General features: G+C 35.8%; 1 protein-coding gene across 2 annotated transcripts in view; it reads left to right on the top strand.

The window, feature by feature from the left end:
• LOC143230404 (tyrosine-protein kinase Src42A) overlaps positions 1–18,853 on the top strand; it is a 45,072-nt gene that overhangs the window by 17,084 nt on the left and 9,135 nt on the right. For both annotated transcript variants that reach the window (XM_076463914.1, XM_076463915.1), the window contains exons 2-6: positions 2,770–2,891; positions 3,131–3,294; positions 14,370–14,538; positions 14,888–15,046; positions 18,203–18,381. In XM_076463914.1, coding sequence (XP_076320029.1) covers positions 2,770–2,891; positions 3,131–3,294; positions 14,370–14,538; positions 14,888–15,046; positions 18,203–18,381 — 793 coding nt within the window. The remainder of the gene's footprint in view (positions 1–2,769; positions 2,892–3,130; positions 3,295–14,369; positions 14,539–14,887; positions 15,047–18,202; positions 18,382–18,853) is intronic.

Raw genomic sequence — 18,853 nt, 5'->3', positions numbered from 1 at the left:
ACACCAGGACTGGAAAGGCCAACTTCAGGTGACTAACGCTGCTGTTTGAACTATCCGTTTGAACTACTCGTTAGTCTTCCTGGCGAGTTGTTATTACACTTTTGCTGCATGTCATTTAACACTTTTACTACTTTACTTTTTAGTACTGGCCATAATGACACATTACCCAGAACCAGGACTGGAAAGACCAACTTCAGGTGACTGACGATGGTTCTTATACTTACCTGTTAGTCTTCCTGGCGGGTTATGATCATTACCATTTTGCTACAGGAAGTTCTTTACAACTTTGTAGACTGGATGTCAACATTGGTTTTATGCTATTTTCTGTTTTAATTGCTGTTTTGTTTTTACCTTCATTTACTTTTACAAATTTTACTCCATTTACTTTACTTTTACCTTTTTTACTGGACATTTGGCTACTCATTATTACAATTTTGCTACATGTCTTTTAAAACTTCTATTATTTTACATTTTGATAATGGCTGCTATGACACATAACCCTGAACCAGGACTGGAAAGGCCAACTTCAGGTGACTGATGGTGGTTCTTGAACTTATCTGTTAGTCTTCCTGGTGGGTTATGATCATTACCATTTTGCTAGAGTAAGTACTTTACAACTTGTTTTACTCTGCTTTCTCTCTTAACATTGTAGACTAGGTGTTAACATTGGTTTTATACTTTTTCTGTTTTTCAATGATGTTTTGTTTTACCTTCATTTCCTTTTATGTATTTTACTACATTTACTTTATTTTTACCTTTTTAACGGACGTTTGGCACAGATAGCCTAGCTGCTTTGTGCCATAAAACACTAAATCAATCAATCAATCAATTTACTGATGCTCTATAGTTAATTATTTTATTTCTTTTACTTCTAACACTACAGTAGTAACAATTAAGCATATACTTATAACTGTGCTCATTTCATATGCTATACATTTCTCTGCCTTTTATTCTTTTGCATTTAATTTTTTCTTTCAATTGAAATTTAAATCTTCTCTCACAGCTGAATTTAATAGCCTTAGTAAACAAGCCAGTTTTTTTTCTGTTTAAATGTAAACAATCCATTCCAAAAACCTTTTTTCTTTCACTGAACCAATCCCACAAGTGTAGCTGCTCATACTTACATACTAACATAAGTCTAGCATTTATCCCTAGTCATCTACTTATAACTTCATCCACACAGTTAATTCTGGGCAATATCCCTGACAAAATTAAGTTATGTTGTTTTCTTTAAATGCCTTTGTATTTATTGACTCCTCTCACCTACCTTTCCCTATGTCATTAGCCCCTCCATGTGCTATAAAAACTGCATCTCTGCTAGTCCCCTTTATTATATCTCTTGCTCTGTTAGTTATATCATTTACATGTGCCTCTGTGTATCATAATCTGATTCCTCTTCCTGTTTACTTCCCACACTATTCTATTCAAATGCTTTATCAAGGAATCACCTATAGCTTTAACCTTATCCACATCCTTCTCTGACCCTTTGGTTTTTCTTTCATCCAGTTGTTCCTCATCTGCAGAATCAGAGGGCTGAAATTTATTATACAACAGACTAGGCTCATTGTATTAAAATCACTATTTTTTTACTGTGATAGTACTCTTTCTAACTTCCTGAAAGTTATTGTTAGCTGACATATCTCTTGTACATAAATACTTAAGCTCCTCCTGAACTTCTGCTGCCATTTCCCACAGTCTGTGATTCTCTTTATCTTCATTTAATTTTTGTGTACATAACTGTAATATTATACTGAGTCAAAGTTTTATTAAAACATTTGCATTGTTGTCTTGTTTAAAAAGGAAGAAATCATTACTATCTACTACAGAGATTTAAAAGCATCCTTTTAGTGTTGTGTTACCCATGTATAAGTAGAACCATTCTTTGTTTAGTTTTAAAAGCTGTGAAAACTACAGTCCAATACTGGTGGTACTATTAATATTTTTTATTTTTCCTCTTGGTGTACCATCCCAGTATATTGCCATCAATCATAAAATTTGATCAGTGAGAGATATGGGTATCATGCAAATCATCATACCCAACCGAGAGGTCTCCACACAATGATGTGAATGTAGTGATGCACCAGAGCTTTTTTGTATCACCACCTCAACTCTGAAGTACTTCTTGATCTGGAATCACAAATGTTGATGACAAGAGAAAAAAACAGTCTTATTATTACAATAATTCTGCTGATATTAGCAGTAAAAGTAGGTGCAACAATTCAATGTAATGTGTTTTCATGTGTTGTCTGCTGTTATGGTAACAGTTTAGTAAATAAATTTTATCTTTATGCAGTATGGAGAGATGTACTGCTTTCATGAGGCATTTCTAGATGTTGCATAAGTTACATTTTTGATGTCCACCTCAACTGGCTTGACAACCTTGATTTATTATAAAATGTGGGTATTTTGTTTTGAATAATTTAAATTATTAGGTATTTACTTCACAGTATAGGCAAAAGGTGGAGTAAAATGTTATTTATGGCATTTCGAAGAAAATGTGTTGGGATGATCCTTTAAAATTTAGTGGTTTTCTTTCTTTTTTTGATTTAGTAACAATTAGCAGGAAAACATTAGGTACTGTGTGGGGTTTGTTAGTAAATTGTTTAGTCACTTCAGTAGACTGATGCTATGTTTCTTTAGTATATCGTGATTAAACTAGAGGCTGGGAGATCTTTTGTTGCATTCATTAGAAAAGCTTTAAATATACTTTCTCTTTCAGCTTTCTCACATGCAATTACTTGTTTAATGTTAAATCTTTACGACTTTCAGATGGTACTTTGGGAAGATAAAGAGGATAGAAGCAGAGAAAAAGTTGCTTCTTCCTGAGAATGAACATGGTGCATTCCTCATTAGAGACAGTGAGAGCCGTAGAAATGATTTCTCTCTTTCTGGTAGTATTTGTCACTAATGAATATTCATATTGAAATGTTATCTGGTTGTTGATTATAAATTTTTATTTGGATATGTTTGTATATGTTGGTAAGAAATAACCATACTGAATTTTATTTACTGATCATCTAGAATACTGGTGTGGTGCTAATAGATGTAGTAAAGAAAGTTTTTTTTTCTTTTCTTTTCTTGTGAAGTAGAAATATTAATATTTCCTAAGTTGATACTTTATTGTTCATAGTGAGGGATGGTGATACTGTAAAACATTATCGTATAAGACAATTAGATGAGGGAGGATTCTTCATTGCTCGCCGTACCACATTCCACACTCTGCAGGAATTAGTGGAACACTACAGCAGTGATTCCGATGGACTTTGTGTAAATCTGCGGCTACCTTGCATTCAGGTATTTTTTAACAACTGTTATTTTGTTAATTTTTAACTACTGTAATAAATAGTATGATTATAGATTGTTTATTTTTTTGTTTGTTTCTCTTATCAGTTATGGCACTTCCAGTCTTAAAACATGACTAATGACTCTTGTGATGTACTGAGTTGTGAAGATTTTGCAATTTGCACAAAACAAATGATCTGTGGGACCTTCACCATTTCATGACAGTTTCAGAATGTGATAAATTGCTAAAATCTAACTTAAAATTTTCTGTGGGATAATTTTCATCTGGCAAAAAAAATCACAGGTTCAGAAATTTTAAATATTTGGGTATGAATAGCTATCTGAAATATGTTTAACTCTTTATCAACAAATGGCCCCTGTGTTTTTTACCAAAAACCTTTATCTCTGTGTGGATTCCTATACGTGGTGAGGGAACCTCCCAAAGAAGGTTTTGTTTTTCATTTTACCTCCTCTGGGATCTAAACATCCACCCACGTGTTTGCCATGCTTGGTGATATGTGAAGGGAAGGATCCTGGCGGTTGATGGGTCCAACCCTAACACACTACTTTGGTCTTGAATTCCTGTAGATGGGCAGCCTTGGGGTGGCTCCCTAGGATTAGTTGGCTGTACCACTTGGGCTAGGGGCAACCAAGTACCAGTGTTGGATGTTTTCAACAGGTGTTGTGGACATTGTATCTGATTCTGGTGTTTGGACATAGTGCTCACGATACCTTGCTTCATTGCTTCATTGTCCTTGTTTGGTATTGTAGTGTGTCACTTCGTAGGGCTCCATGGTGGGTGGGGTCAGTGGGCACCAAAATATTCCTTTTTTTGTTATGGACCCTCAAAATAAAAACTTAAATAAAATAATGAAAAAACAGTCCATAGGTAAACGACCATGTCTTGAAGATTCTGAGCAGCAATCTTCAACATCTGTAGCACCTGTTGTATCGCATTTTGTTATACTACATTCTCTTTCAGACAAACCTTTAGGGTAGATGTCTCCTTTTTTCATTCAGAAGGGAGTAGAGAGACTTGCTGTCTTTCCAAAGTCAGTAAAGAAGCTTTGATTTGGTGACATACTGGTGGAAACATCCCCATCTCAACATGGTGAACTACTCTTGCATTCAAAGTCAATTGGGAATACACTTAGTGAAATTACGTCTCATGCTAATTTGAATTCATTACGAGGAGTTATTATTGAGAGGAATTTGAAGAACATCCCCAAGCCAGAGATTCTTGCTGGTTTCTCTACTCAAGAAGCCTCTGCAGTGAGGCGTATCTCCAGTTGCAAGGATGGAATTATGATACCGACCATTGTCCTCATTCTGACATTTCCATCACCACATCCACCTGCCAAAACCAAGGCAGGTTATCTTAATTGCAGGGTATGGTCATACATTCCAAACCCTCTTGGATGTTTCCAGTGTCAGCAGATTGGTCACTGTAAGACGTCATGTTGTGGTTCCCTAATGTGTGCTCTTTGAGGTGGCAAAGTCCATGATGCTTATGAGTGTGAAATGGACCCTCATTGCATCAATTGCAATGGCTTTCACCTGTCTTACTTTCATTCTTGCCCTAAATGGTTGGAAGAAAAAGAGGTACAGTGTTTGAAAACGATTCAAAACATTACTTACCTTCAAGCTCCAAACTTGCTGTCCACCACTTCGTCTTAGACGTATGCTGCTGCATTTCGTTCCTCTACTACAGTGGGAGTGCAGACAGATCTCTCTGTGCTTCCAAAATAATTGTTCTCGAACCAAATAAAAAGTCTTTTGACCTCCATGGTTAAAAAATTTGATGAATCAACTTCAACACCCAGCTCTGTCACTAACATACATTCCAGCAAATCCCCAAGATCCAATTCCTTTGGTTTTGGGTTAGGGCATTTCCTCAGGTACCTCTTCTTTTCCCATTTCAAGATGCAAAATAATCATTCGTTCACGTCCTCAGTCACTGGAATTCTCTTTCAACAGCAAAGATCTGCCCAGTCGACTCAGGGCAGGGTCTACGGAGGTCGATAGACCTCCCTTGAATAAAGACTGTAAAGAAAAATGACGTGGTTGTAAACAGAAGGGCTCTATACCCAATTCACTTATACATAAATAAAAAATGGTTACCTTGATACAATGGAACTGTTGAGGTTTACGTTCTAATCTGGATGACATCAAAACACTGATTGCCTCCTACCATCCTGTATGCCTTTCCTTACAGGAATCATTTCTGAAACCTGCTGATACAATCACCTTTCAGCAGCGTTTTTTGAACAGAAATGACAGGCTATGTGATGATGAGTGCATGGAGAGGTGGCACTGCTGGTTGATCAGCATGTGCCCACCCTGTGTTTGCTGCTCCAACACACCCTTGGAGGCTGTAGCCATTAATGTTTCCTAGGGTCGTACCATCACTGTTTGTTCTTTCAACCTGTCACTTGGAGAGACCTATGATCAGTCGCATCATAATGCTCTCATTGAACAGTTGCCATCTGCCTTTTCAATCCTGGAGAACTTTAATGGACATCATTCCCTCTGGGGAAGTGCTGATATTGATAGGAGGGGTCTTTCCATTTAGAGTATGTTCTCTGAATACAACATTTCTCCTTTTAATACTGGTTCTTATACATCTTTTTATGTACCTAGTTGGTCCTTTACTGCTTTTCATCTCACAGTTTGCTCCCTTTCACTATTCTTCCACTTTGTCATGGAGGGTTGACAATAATCCACGAGGCAGTGATAATTTTCCTGTAATTTTGAGAGAGACTGGCCATGGTCAATGCCACTCGACCCACATGCCCCGGTGGAAACTGTATAAAGCAAACTGGCCCTTTTCCACTGCTCTGACAGAACTTGATCCTGCCATCGTCTATAAACCATCAATAGACGACTGTGTGGCAGCAGTAACTGACTGTATTTTACAGGCAACTGCTCAATGTATTCCTAAGACCTTGACACGTTTTCCAAGATATCCTCATCCGTGGTAGAATCCTACCTGCCACATGGCACAGAAGGCTCAAAAATGGGACTAGAATACTTTCTGTAACTTTCCTACACTCTCGCACCTCATCGCTTTCTAGCAGGCCCGTGCACATGGATCAGAGCCAGAAGGAATCTTGGATTAAGTTCACAATTAGGACATCTTCTATCACCAGTTCCAAAGATTTGAAAGGTCAGTGGGCAATATAATTCTGTCCCCCTCTCGATCTTGCTCTCTAATGGCCAGGAAGTAACAGTTACCTGGAGCATCACCGATACTCTAGGTAAAAGCTTTTGCCAGGTATTTAGCACTTCTGCCTCTTCCTCCACCCTCTTAGCCATTCAGACTTGGGCTGAGTGATCACCTCTCTCCTTTTGAGCTGATTGTCACTATGACTAAATTATCCCTTTATGCTAGTGGACTTAATGATGTACATATGAAAAGCTGAGCCATCCATCTCCTGCTTCTTTTGCTATTCTTTTGTTTGTTTTTAACCAGATCTGGCAGGAGAATGATTTTCCTGATGCTCGATACCATGCTGTTGTCCTACCTTTCTCTAAGCCTGGGAGGGATCCCAAGATTCCTTCAAACTACTGTCCAATTGCTTTGAAAAGGTGTCTCTATAAGACCTAAGAGAGGATGGTTAATGCTCGTCTTGTTTGGTTCCTTGAACTAAACAACCTCCTCTCGCCCACCCAGTGTGGGTTCTGGCAACAGCGCTCCACCATGGACCACCTGATTCAACTTGAAACGTCAATCAGAGAAGCCTTTCTCAAATGACAACACCTTGTATCAATATTCTTTGGCATTGAGAAGGCTTATGATACAACATGGAGGTATGGTATTTTGTAAGACCTTCATATATATGGCTAACGTGGCCATTTACCTATTTTTATTAAACATTTTTTAATGGACAGGAGATTCCAAGTTCATGTGGGTTTGACACTTTCCTGTTCTTTTCTACAGGAACTTGGAGTTCCTTAGGGCTATGTTTTAAGTGTCACACTTTTGAGTATAAAGATTAATGCCATCACTGAACAACTCCCTCTTACCGTTGCAAACGGGCTCCAAGTTGACGACTTTCACATCTCATGTCAGTTGTTGAACATGAGGTATATTGAGCAGCAGTTACAGACTGTCCTCAATTATTTACTCAAATGGAACACAGCAAATGGCCCTACTTCTCTGTCTCTAAAATTGTTTGCATGCACTTTTGCCACCAACGGGGAATTCACTCTGATCCTGAACTCCGTATTGGTGAAGTTGTGCTACCTGTGGTCTCTGAGACAAAGTTTTTGGGGCTTATCTTTAATCGTAAGATGACCTTTACATTACACATCAAGCAGCTATGGCTCAAATGTACAAGAGCACTGAACATCCTCCGTGCCCTCTCTTCCACAACTTGGGGGGAGTGGATTGATGTTCTGTGATAAAGATATATAATGCTCTGATTCGATCAATACTTGACTATGGATCACTAGTCTATTGTTTTGCCAGGACCTTAGCCTTAAAGATGCTGGACCCCATTCATCATCAAGGACTTTGGCTCTGCACCAGGACTTTCTGCGCTTCGCCAGTTTAGAGTTCATACATAGTCTCATGAACCATTTTTGCATCTCTGCCATTTGGAACTGACTTTACTATATGCTTTGAATCTTTGTTTCTTACTGAAGCGTCCCATCTGGGATTGTGTTTTCCTTCCTCGGTGGTCCATACTTTTTCAGAACAGATGATATGCCATTGCTCCTTTCGACCTTCGTATCCAGGCGCAGTTGGATGAATTGGGTTTGTTCTTGGATAACATTACTGTATATGTTGGTCAACCCATCCCACCATGGCTTCTTACAGTTCCCAAATGTGACCTATCATTAAGTCATCTGAAGAAAGCAGACACTCTTGATTGGAAGTACTGTCTGTTATTTGCTGAACATCTTTCGAACCATCCTTCCATTCCTATTTATACAGATGGTTTGAAATCAGGTGACTGTGTGTGTGGGCTCTGCCATGGTTTGTTGTGGTTCCCACAGAATCCCCTCTACAGCTTCTGTGTTCACTGCTGAACTGTATGCCATTTCTTTTGCCCTGGATCACGTAGAAGCTAAGCAGTACTCAAACTGCACTATTTATACTGACTCGGTTAGTTCTTTATTGGCTCTGGTATTGTTTCATGTTAGTTCACACCCTGTTCTCACCGATATTCAAAACTGACTGGCCCATTTCTCTTTAACATCTACTTCTATTCAGTTTTTTTGGGTAGTGCACTTTGTTGGTATGCGTGTGAATGAGCTCGTCGAAACTGCAGCTAAATCTGTCTGCTCTGTCACTATCACTGCTGTGTCTGTTTCATACACGGACTTTGGTCCTGTATTCAAGGCTTGGCTTCGTGCCAGTTGGCAGTTGACTTGGAGTGAGCAATGTGAAAACAAGCTTTTCCAAATAAAACCCTCTATTGGACTTTAGCCATCTTTCTTTCATAAGATTCAGAAAGAGGAAGTTGTTCTAACTAGACTACTCATTGGTCACAGTTTTTTAACCCATTGTTTTCTCTTATCTGCGACTAATGCACCAATGCGTTGTCTATGTAACACTCAGGTCACAATAAGCCACAGTTTACTGTCTTGCCATCCTTATGACTCTCAATGACGGCACAATTTTAAATATGTTCTGTCCCAAGATTTGTCCATAACGTTAGACAGTGTTATTGGTGATGGTGACACTGTTCACCTTGGAAATATTTTTAGTTTAATCTTTATAATGCTATTTAAGTTTTTAAATTTATACATTGTACCTTTTTTAATGTGATTTCCTTGTTCGATTTGAAATTAGAAAATGGCCGTAACGTGAAATAACTTTAAATCAAGACTGAAAGGCAAAATTTATGTGACTAATGCTACTGTTTGAACTACCTGTTAGTCATCCTGGTGAGTTATTATTAAAATTTTGTTACAAGTCTTTCAAAACTTTTATTACTTTACTTTCTGAAAATGGCCATAACATCAAAAAACTTGAAACAAGGACTGGAAAAGTCAACTTCAGGTAACTGATGGTGGTTTTTGAACTTGTCTGTTAATCTAGTGTTCCTGTTGAGTTATGATGATTATAGTTATGCTACAGAAAGTCCTTCACAACTTGTTTTTCTATAGTTTTTCTCTTGCTGCTGTAGACTAGATCTAAAAGTTGGATTTAATGATATTTATGTTTTTAATTCAAAAATTAAACTTTTTGTTTTGTTTAATTTTAATTTCCTTTTATGAATTTTACTAATTTTACTCTAATTTTAGCTTTTTAACGGATGTTTGGCACAGATCGCCTAGCTGCTTTGTGCCTTAAAACACTAATTCAATGGACCAATCAACTAACCAAAAATCTTAAATAAAGAACTGTAAATGAAAATGGAATAAAGTGGATTTTTCTTGGAAAATAAAAGAACATGACACAATTATAACAGCAAACATTTGTAAAGCTGGCATAAATAGATAAATAATGTCATATATAATACTTGTACACTTTTTAAACTTATATACTTGTGAAAATAAGTTGCTTAGAAAATTCCATTTAGTCAAATTGTTTGTATCCATTTCTTTTTTTCGTATTTTTCTGAAATCTTTAAACCACAGAACAGGAGTAAATATAATCTAATAACGATGATGATGGGCAAAATAACATTTTACATACAGGGCTTGAACATTTCAAAGTACATTTATTCCAGTTTCAGCAAAATTGTAAATAGTGTTATGAAGATATTTATAAACTAAACTATGGTACCTCTAATAGCATTTAGATGTTGAATAAAGTGGTAAATGGAAAGAAAAAAGGAAACAGTTTATAGAATGTGTTACACAGAATTGCTTTCTAGGTGTGTAAATTCAGAATAATATTAGGTCTAAAGAGGTTTTTTAGTTGTTAAGAGTTGGACAGTCTTTAACTATGAGTAAAGTTTCTTTAATGTAGAGTTCAAGGTCTGAAAAATTGCTTGTTATGATAGAGAAATTATTATATGAAATATTATGACTTCTGGTTTCTACACATGAACAAATGGATGAGTAGCTAGATGCAAGTAATGGGCAGTCGCAATGTTCACAGATCCTAGTTTCCAAGTGGCATTTTGTTTTGCTAATTAATTTGACCCTACAGTCATTACATGTATACTTACACAGATCCATAAATGTGAAAGTTTAGGTATTTCAAATTTATGTTAAAAGAAGTGTTTAATGCAGAGGCTAAGTTTTTCTGTTAGACTTAGAGTAGAAGTTTTTTATTAAAGAAAAAAGTTATTTTTAATTTGTAAGGATTTTGAGCACAAAAAAGAAAGTCAGATATTGAGAGGAAATTTATGAAAGGTGTGCACAATAGCAGCAACGTGTGTTGTGATTTGTGTTCAGACAGTTTGTAAAAAAATCTGTTGGATAGCCATTATTTAACAGATGTTTGTGCAGAAATGTTTTCTCTGTGTAATATAGAGTGATTTAAGTAAAAGTTAAAATTTCTGTTTAACACTGACATCATAAGATTATATTTGAAGAAGCTGGAATAAAACTTTTAAGATAATATAAAGGCCAGTAAAAGTATTTGTGTGATAAACAGAAGTAGAAAAGTGCTTACTTTTTTTAGTAATATTGACAATTAGGAAAAATAAAGATTCATTTTCTGTAAGTTAAAAGGTGAACTTGACATTGGAGTGTTGGGAGTTAAGGAAAGAAAGAAACTTGGAAAAGTGAAATTATTAAAACAGCAAGAAAGTTTTATGAATATAGTATTTAAGAAGAGTAGATTTGAATTCACATGGGCAATTTTCTAGCCAATTGTGTTTATCGTAGCACAGAAAACTATTGGATGTCATTGGACCTCATCAGGTTTCTATGGGGATTTCATTTATCTGGTTGTAAATGATGTTATTAAAGAGGAAATGGTTTGTTTTTTGGGGAAAAGTGAGAACTTCCAAGAATTGTTTATGGGTGAAACCAAGGTAACATTCATGTCAAAAGGAAATAGTAGGTCTGTGATTAAATTTAACATTTTGTCAAGGGAAATATTTAATATAGAAGATTCAGTGTGAGAGCTAGCTTTAACTCTTTGGTTAGTAAAATGAATTTTGGGGATTTCTAAAGCAGTCAATTCACTCAAAGTGAGGGGTTTTAAGAATAGTAATGATAAATTTAGAGACGTTGTAATTACAGGAGCCTACAGCTGAGAGAATTTGGTGGAGAGGGTATTCATCTTTGTGCATTTTGGGTAGGCCATAAAGAATATTGGGTTTAGTGCCATGTGGGGAAAGTTGGTGAAAAGTTGTTTGGGGGAAAGTATTTTGATTTCCTAATGGTCTTTAGAAAATTTAGGTTCTTATTTTCTCTCTTAAAAGCTAGGGATAACAAGTCTGTATCTAGTTTTTTGAATTCAAAAGGTCACTGAACTGGCAATTTATTTGATCCATATGATCAGTTTTTTTTAATAACAATACCATTGTTTTTGTTTGGTTCAGTGATAATGTTTTTGTTCTTTGACAGAGTTTGTCCTCTGGTGGGATAGTTGTAAGTCTTCAAATTTATGGTGTTAAAATTGGGGATTTGATTCTTATCAGTGGGCACACAAGATAGTTTAATGTAGCTTTTCTATGAGAAAACACACTTGACAGAGTTTTAAGAGTTTGTAGTTCTAACATTGTATAATGGAGAGGTAGAATGATCGGAGGAAAGAGCAATGCTTTGCTTTTTTTTTTTTTTTATAAGATTGTGCACTGTATTGTTTTTCAACTTAGTGAAACAATGTTAAGAAAGTAAAGGTTCTTTAAGCCTTTTCAAAATTATAAAACTAATTACTATATTTGAGTTTGAGAATTTGAATGCTAAAATTAAGGCCTTTGATTGGAGGTTATTTCCTACTACATTATATTTTTTCTTTCTGTTTATCTACTCAATATTTGAGTAATTATTAATGATACTATAGTTTAGTTAATAAATATCTTTGTAACACTATTTTCAATTTTTCTGAGGCTGGAATAAATGTTTTGAAATGTTTGAGCCAGTCATCTTCGTCTTTATTATTAGATTGTTTTCCACATCATGAATCACGTACCAGTTTTAAATGCACATTGAGTTAAAATGGTACAACTTTGAATGTTTTACCATAAATTAAATTATATAGTAACATGGTATGTCTATGAAATGTAGCAAAAATGTGCATATTTGCCATTTAATTCACTTGTTAGCTAAAACTTTAAAGGTCAAAAGACTTTTATTTTCACACAAGTAATTGGGTAAAGAAGAGGTTGTAATGAAAATTTAACAAATAATATTTAGATTAAGATTTGAATTATTGCTTTCAGTACTTAATACAAGTAAAATGTAATTATTATCAGTACAATTATGAAGACCTTAAATTTTATCATTAAACGTGACAAAAACTGGGATCTTGCTTATGTCTTAAAATTATTTAAGATCCTGGATTATCTGTCTTGAGGAAGATTATATGAGCCATGCAAAGTGCCATAAAGGTTATACATAATATCACATAATCCTGGAACTCTGTAATGAATAGTTTAAAAATATCGTAAAAATCATGAAGGTCTCTCATGCAGGTTATACAAAAGATTGTAAAAATTCTGATAACTTTGCAATGACGATTGTAAAGGTCCTGGAAATGCTACCATGTGTATTATACGAGAGATTGTAGAGGTCCTGGAAATGCTGTCATGTGTATTATACGAGAGATTGTAGAGGTCCTGGAAATGCTGTCATGTGTATTATACGAGAGATTGTAGAGGTCCTGGAAATGCTGTCATGTGTATTATACGAGAGATTGTAGAGGTCCTGGAAATGCTGTCATGTGTATTATACAGGAGATTGTAGAGGTCCTGGAAATTCTGTCATGTGTATTATACAGGAGATTGTAGAGGTCCTGGAACTACTGTTATGTGTGTTATACAGGAGATTGTATAGGTCCTGGAACTACTGTTATGTGTGTTATACAGGAGATTGTAGAGGTCCTGGAAATTCTGTCATGTGTGTTATACAGGAGATTGTAGAGGTCCTGGAACTACTGTTATGTGTGTTATACAGGAGATTGTATAGGTCCTGGAACTACTGTTATGTGTGTTATACAGGAGATTGTAGAGGTCCTGGAACTACTGTTATGTGTGTTATACAGGAGATTGTAGAGGTCCTGGAACTACTGTCATGTGTGTTATACAGGAGATTGTAGAGGTCCTGAAAATGCTGTCATGTGTGTTATACAGGAGATTGTAGAGGTCCAGGAAATGCTGTCATGTGTGTTATACAGGAGATTGTAGAGGTCCAGGAAATGCTGTCACGTGTGTTATACAGGAGATTGTAGAGGTCCAGGAAATGCTGTCACGTGTGTTATACAGGAGATTGTAGAGGTCCAGGAAATGCTGTCACGTGTGTTATACAGGAGATTGTAGAGGTCCAGGAAATGCTGTCACGTATGTTATACAGGAGATTGTAGAGGTCCAGGAAATGCTGTCATGTGTTATACAGGAGATTGTGGAGGTCCAGGAAATGCTGTCATGTGTTATACAGGAGATTGTAGAGGTCCAGGAAATGCTGTCATGTGTGTTATACAGGAGATTGTAGAGGTCCTGGAAATGCTGTCATGTGTGTTATACAGGAGATTGTAGAGGTCCTGGAAATGCTGTCATGTGTGTTATACAGGAGATTGTAGAGGTCCTGGAAATGCTGTCACATGTTTTGTACAGGAGATTGCAGAGGTCCTGGAAATGCTGTCACGTGTGTTGTACAGGAGATTGCAGAGGTCCTGGAAATGCTGTCGTGTATATTATGCAGGAGATTGTAAAGGTCCTGGGAACTCTAGTTTGATATGTGGAAGAAGCAGAAACAGTTAACACACAGTCAATAAAGGTGTTAATAACTATTTTAGTGATTTAGAGTGAGATGTTTGATTTGTTGTTTTATAAACTGATAGTAAAGAAAGTCACTTTAGTTTTATAGTTTTAGGCACAAAATAATAAGCATAGGGAATTTAATTTTTGTATTTATAGATGGTAAAATGAATTGAATATCAAGAATTCACATAATTGACAGTTAAAATGTTTTTTTGGTTCAGAAAGTCAGAATAAAATATATGTATATTTCTTTAGGTAGAAAAACCAACAACAAGTGGGCTTTCTCATAATACCAGGGATCAGTGGGAGATAGAGCGTGTTTCTCTGAAATTTGTAAGAAAGCTTGGCCAAGGTCAGTTTGGGGAGGTTTGGGAAGGATTATGGAATAATACTACTCCAGTAGCCATTAAAACTCTTAAACCAGGTAAATATAAACCTCAGAATGATTACTTTAATATTACATTAGTAGCAGATGAACATACTAAACTAAGTTAGTTTAAATTTTAAAATAATTAGTGAAAAATGGTACATTAATAACCATAAAAATAGTGAACCAGGTAAGAATAAACTTTAGAATGGTGTGTTGAAATATTTAAATAAGTAGCAGATGGAAATACTAAACCATGTAAGTAGCTTTGCATGATTATTGGAAAATGAAAGATATTACATCAGTAAACATCAAAACATTTAAGCCAAATGCTAGTACTGACAAAAAAGTAACACTTTGTAACTTATATTTTATTTATGATTATAGTAATTGTTGTATTGTGCAGGAACAATGGATCCGAAGGATTTCCTTGCTGAAGCTCAGATAATGAAAAAGCTGCGTCACTCTAAGCTTGTCCAGTTGTATGCTGTCTGTACGTTAGAAGAACCTATCTACATAATCACTGAGCTGATGAAGAATGGGAGTTTGTTGGAATATCTGCAAGGTAACCATTAATAGTGTCTCTCATGTCTAATTAAAGTTAACCTTCATTGTGCTTTGATAGTATGTTGTGTTGACAGTTAAAACTAGTTTCACTGTCTCATGTTATATCTTGATATTTGTTAATTCATTTCTTCATCATATAATAGTATTTTGTATTTGCTACGTAGACGTGAATTTCTGTTTTTCTTTGTGTTGAAATTAAGCTTATGTTATTACACATCATGCATGGTTTTATTAAAGTAATAGGGCTGGATTATGTCTATTTTTAGAATCCTAATTTATTTTCTTTCTTTCTCTTAACACTGCTAATGTGTGGTTCAAATCCTGGTAGAAGACCTAAGCTGTTAAGAAGCTTGAGTCAAATCAACATTGTAGAACATTAGCAATTTAAGATTATAAAAATGTTTAATTGGAAAAAATATATTTCAAACTTGAATATACATCAGTTACTATTGTTTGATATTTTTCACGTTGAATGAAATCAAAGAAGCAAAAGTAATGTCATTTAACTTGTTGACTTGTGCAGTGTAATCATACAATATCAAACAAAGTTTTTGCTTCATGAACACTGTTGGGTGTTCCTTATAGATTTTTGGCTGCTGATCATGAAAATCATATCCAAATTTGCCCATCATGTACCATTTCATCAAAACCTTCAGTTTTGTCATTTTTTTAAATATTTGTGTAAAAAAATTTTTGTTTCTGTAAGAGACCTATGAACAATGATTTGTGCAGTCTGGGCTTGTCCAGGCATGAAATCAGGCCAGGTTGGAAGGTGTTCTGTGGAAATATTCAGCCCGGGCATTTCCTGGGCAGGCTGGAGCCAGCTTGAAACTGTCTCAGCAGGCTATAAAAGTGGCTTGCATATGCAGATGCTGCTCATTGGATTAATATAAACCTTATAGTGTGTATGCATTGTTTCAGAATATAGCATTGCCTCAGTAGTACTGTAACAAGTAAGTTAGATGTTATAGATGTTTTACAGGATGATTGGTGTCAATCAATATGTCTTGTCAGTATCGTAACAGCCCTGATACATTCTGCTATATTTGTGGTGAGTATACGCTTGTTCATCAGAGACACTCAATGACTACTCTTGTAAAGAAAGCATATCATCTGTACTTTAGCTGTAAAACTGGTGATCAAGACCAGGAATGGTCACCTCACATTTGTTGTGCAATATGTGCTGTCTGTCTGAGAGCTTTGCTCAGAGGCACTCGAAAGACAATGCCGTTTGCTGTCCCGATGATATGGCGAGAACAGAAAGACCATGTGACGGACTGTTACTTCTGTTTGACTAATGCGTCTGGTTTCTCTGTGAAAAACAAGAAGTCAATTGAATATCCTAATCTGCCTTCAGCAATGAGACCCGTGCCACATGACAACAATCTTTCAATTCCGAAACCACCAGAGGAATAAACCTTAGATGAACCAGATGAAGAAACTGCAATGCAGGAAACTGGCAGTGACATTGATCTGGATTTTGAACCATGCTCCTCAGGCAATCCACATCTCATAACACAGACAGAATTAAACAATCTAATCAGAGATATGGGTCTGTCAAGCGCAAAAGCCGAATTGCTGAGTTCGATACTGCAGGAATGGTGTTTGCTGTCACCCGGACGAAAATTTCTGTTTTTCAAAGTGCCAAGATGATGTAACCAAATTCTTTGCACAAGTTGACAGTCTCTGTTTCTTTGTTGACATCGAAGGATTGTTCTCTGCTTTAGTTTGTGACCATGACCTGCAAGAGTGGCATCTCTTTATTGATTCATTAGTGTTAAGCCTCAAAGCTGTTCTGTTACACAATGACAATGTTCACCCTTCAATACCTGTTGGTTATGCAGCACTCATGAAAGATACATATGAGAACATGGAAATGCTGCTGAAGCACATCCAGTACAGCAAGTACATACACTGGAATATCTGTGGAGATCTGAAAGTTGTTGCTCTCTTACTGGGATTGCAGCTCAGCTTTACAAAGTACTGTTGCTTCATCTGTGAATTGGACAGTCGTGTCAAACAGTCATTATTCTAGACAGAGCTAGTTACTCTGTAAAAAGTTAGTTCCAGGACAGAAAAATGTGGCACATAAACTGCTTGTTGACTCGGCAAAAATTTTTTTTGCTTCCTCCTCACATAAAATTGGGACTTATGAAGAATTTTGGGAAAGCAATGAACAAAGAAGGCGAAGGTTTTTGTTATTTAAGACAAATGTTCCCAAGAATAACTGAGGCCAAGATCAAAGAGGGCATTTTTGTTGGCCCTCGGATCAGACATGTTATGAGTGACAAGCAGTTCGAAGATCTGTTAGCTGGGCCGGAAAAGATTGCCTGGAAAGCCTTCAGAGATGTTGTTGACAATTTTCTTAGCAATTACAGAGCCCCACATTACATTCAGCTGGTAGACAAACTTCTCAAAGCATATAAAACAATGAAGTGCAACATGTCATTCAAGATTCATTTTCTCCACTCACACTTGGACTTCTTCCCCACAAATCTCGGTGCTGTCAGTTATAAACACGGTGAAAGGTTTCACCAGGATATTGCTACAATGGAAAAACGATATCAGGGCAACTGGAATCCGTCAATACTTGCTGACTACTGTTGGACACTGCAACGTAGTGCACTGGGCATTGAATACAAATGAAAATCAGGAGCAAAACACTTTTAATTATGTTGAACTTAATAGAGTATTAGAAACATAAACGCAATTAAATACATTATTGCTGCTAAACAGTTAACTCTCTATTGCTCAGAGTTCCTACGTGATGAAGCAGAACCAAAACTATATTTGTGCATACCCACCAGCTGCCTGTCACAATCAGCAAAAACTTTTCAGGAAGCAAAACTTTTCAAAAAATTGTTGTGCAGTGTTATTATTACATTTTTATGTTTATAGTCATTGAGTGATGAGTTTTTTTGGCTTATAATGCTAAAAGTCCTGGTTTGATAGTGCAGATAGTCCATTGTATAGCTTTGTGCTTAACCATAAACAATGTTTTCAACTTTAATGATTTATGTTCATTATTTAACTATCGTAATTTTTTATTAAAGGTAGTTATTAAAAGAGAAGAAGAAATTTTGAAGGTTAACCCATTATTTCTGATGTTTTGATATAAAATCTGAAATAAAAATAAGACTTGTTTTCTAATTAGGTAAAGGAAGGTCTTTAAAGCTTCCACAATTGATTGACATGTCAGCTCAGATAGCAGCTGGAATGGCATACTTAGAATCTCAAAACTACATTCACAGAGATCTAGCTGCCAGGAACATACTGATTGGAGAGAGTAACATTGTGAAAATAGCAGACTTTGGATTGGCCAGGCTTATCAAGGTATCAGATATTAAGTGAGGTTATTATCTATTTTATAATAAGATAATTACCTAAACATATAATGTAATATAGACTGATAATAAGGTGACATTACTAGAAGTTATGGTATGGTGACTGTTTAATTATTTTAAAAGCAAGGAAAGTGAATATGCAACTAAATATTCTCATGTGTAAATTAGAGCTATCTTTGATAATTGGAAGATAAAACAAGTTAAATACGATTATATATATAAAAATAAAACGCCTGTCTCTGCTGTTAATAATGTTTTCCATTTCTCTTTCTTTTTACATATTACTTTATTGGGTCTAATTTAAAAGCAATTTTTTTGAATTATGACCTACATTTATGAAAATGATTTTATATTGCTGGACTAATGTTTGGATTTGGGATTAACCTAACTCTCAAGAGTTGACTGAACATTAGCAGATAGTGTTGTGTCTGCAAACATTGTAAAGGCATGGAATATTTGAG

Source organism: Tachypleus tridentatus, chromosome 10 (genome assembly GCF_004210375.1).
Source record: "Tachypleus tridentatus isolate NWPU-2018 chromosome 10, ASM421037v1, whole genome shotgun sequence".
NCBI lineage: Eukaryota > Metazoa > Arthropoda > Merostomata > Xiphosura > Limulidae > Tachypleus > Tachypleus tridentatus.
Note: the sequence above shows the minus strand (reverse complement) of the source record. Positions and strands in the feature narration are given on the sequence as shown.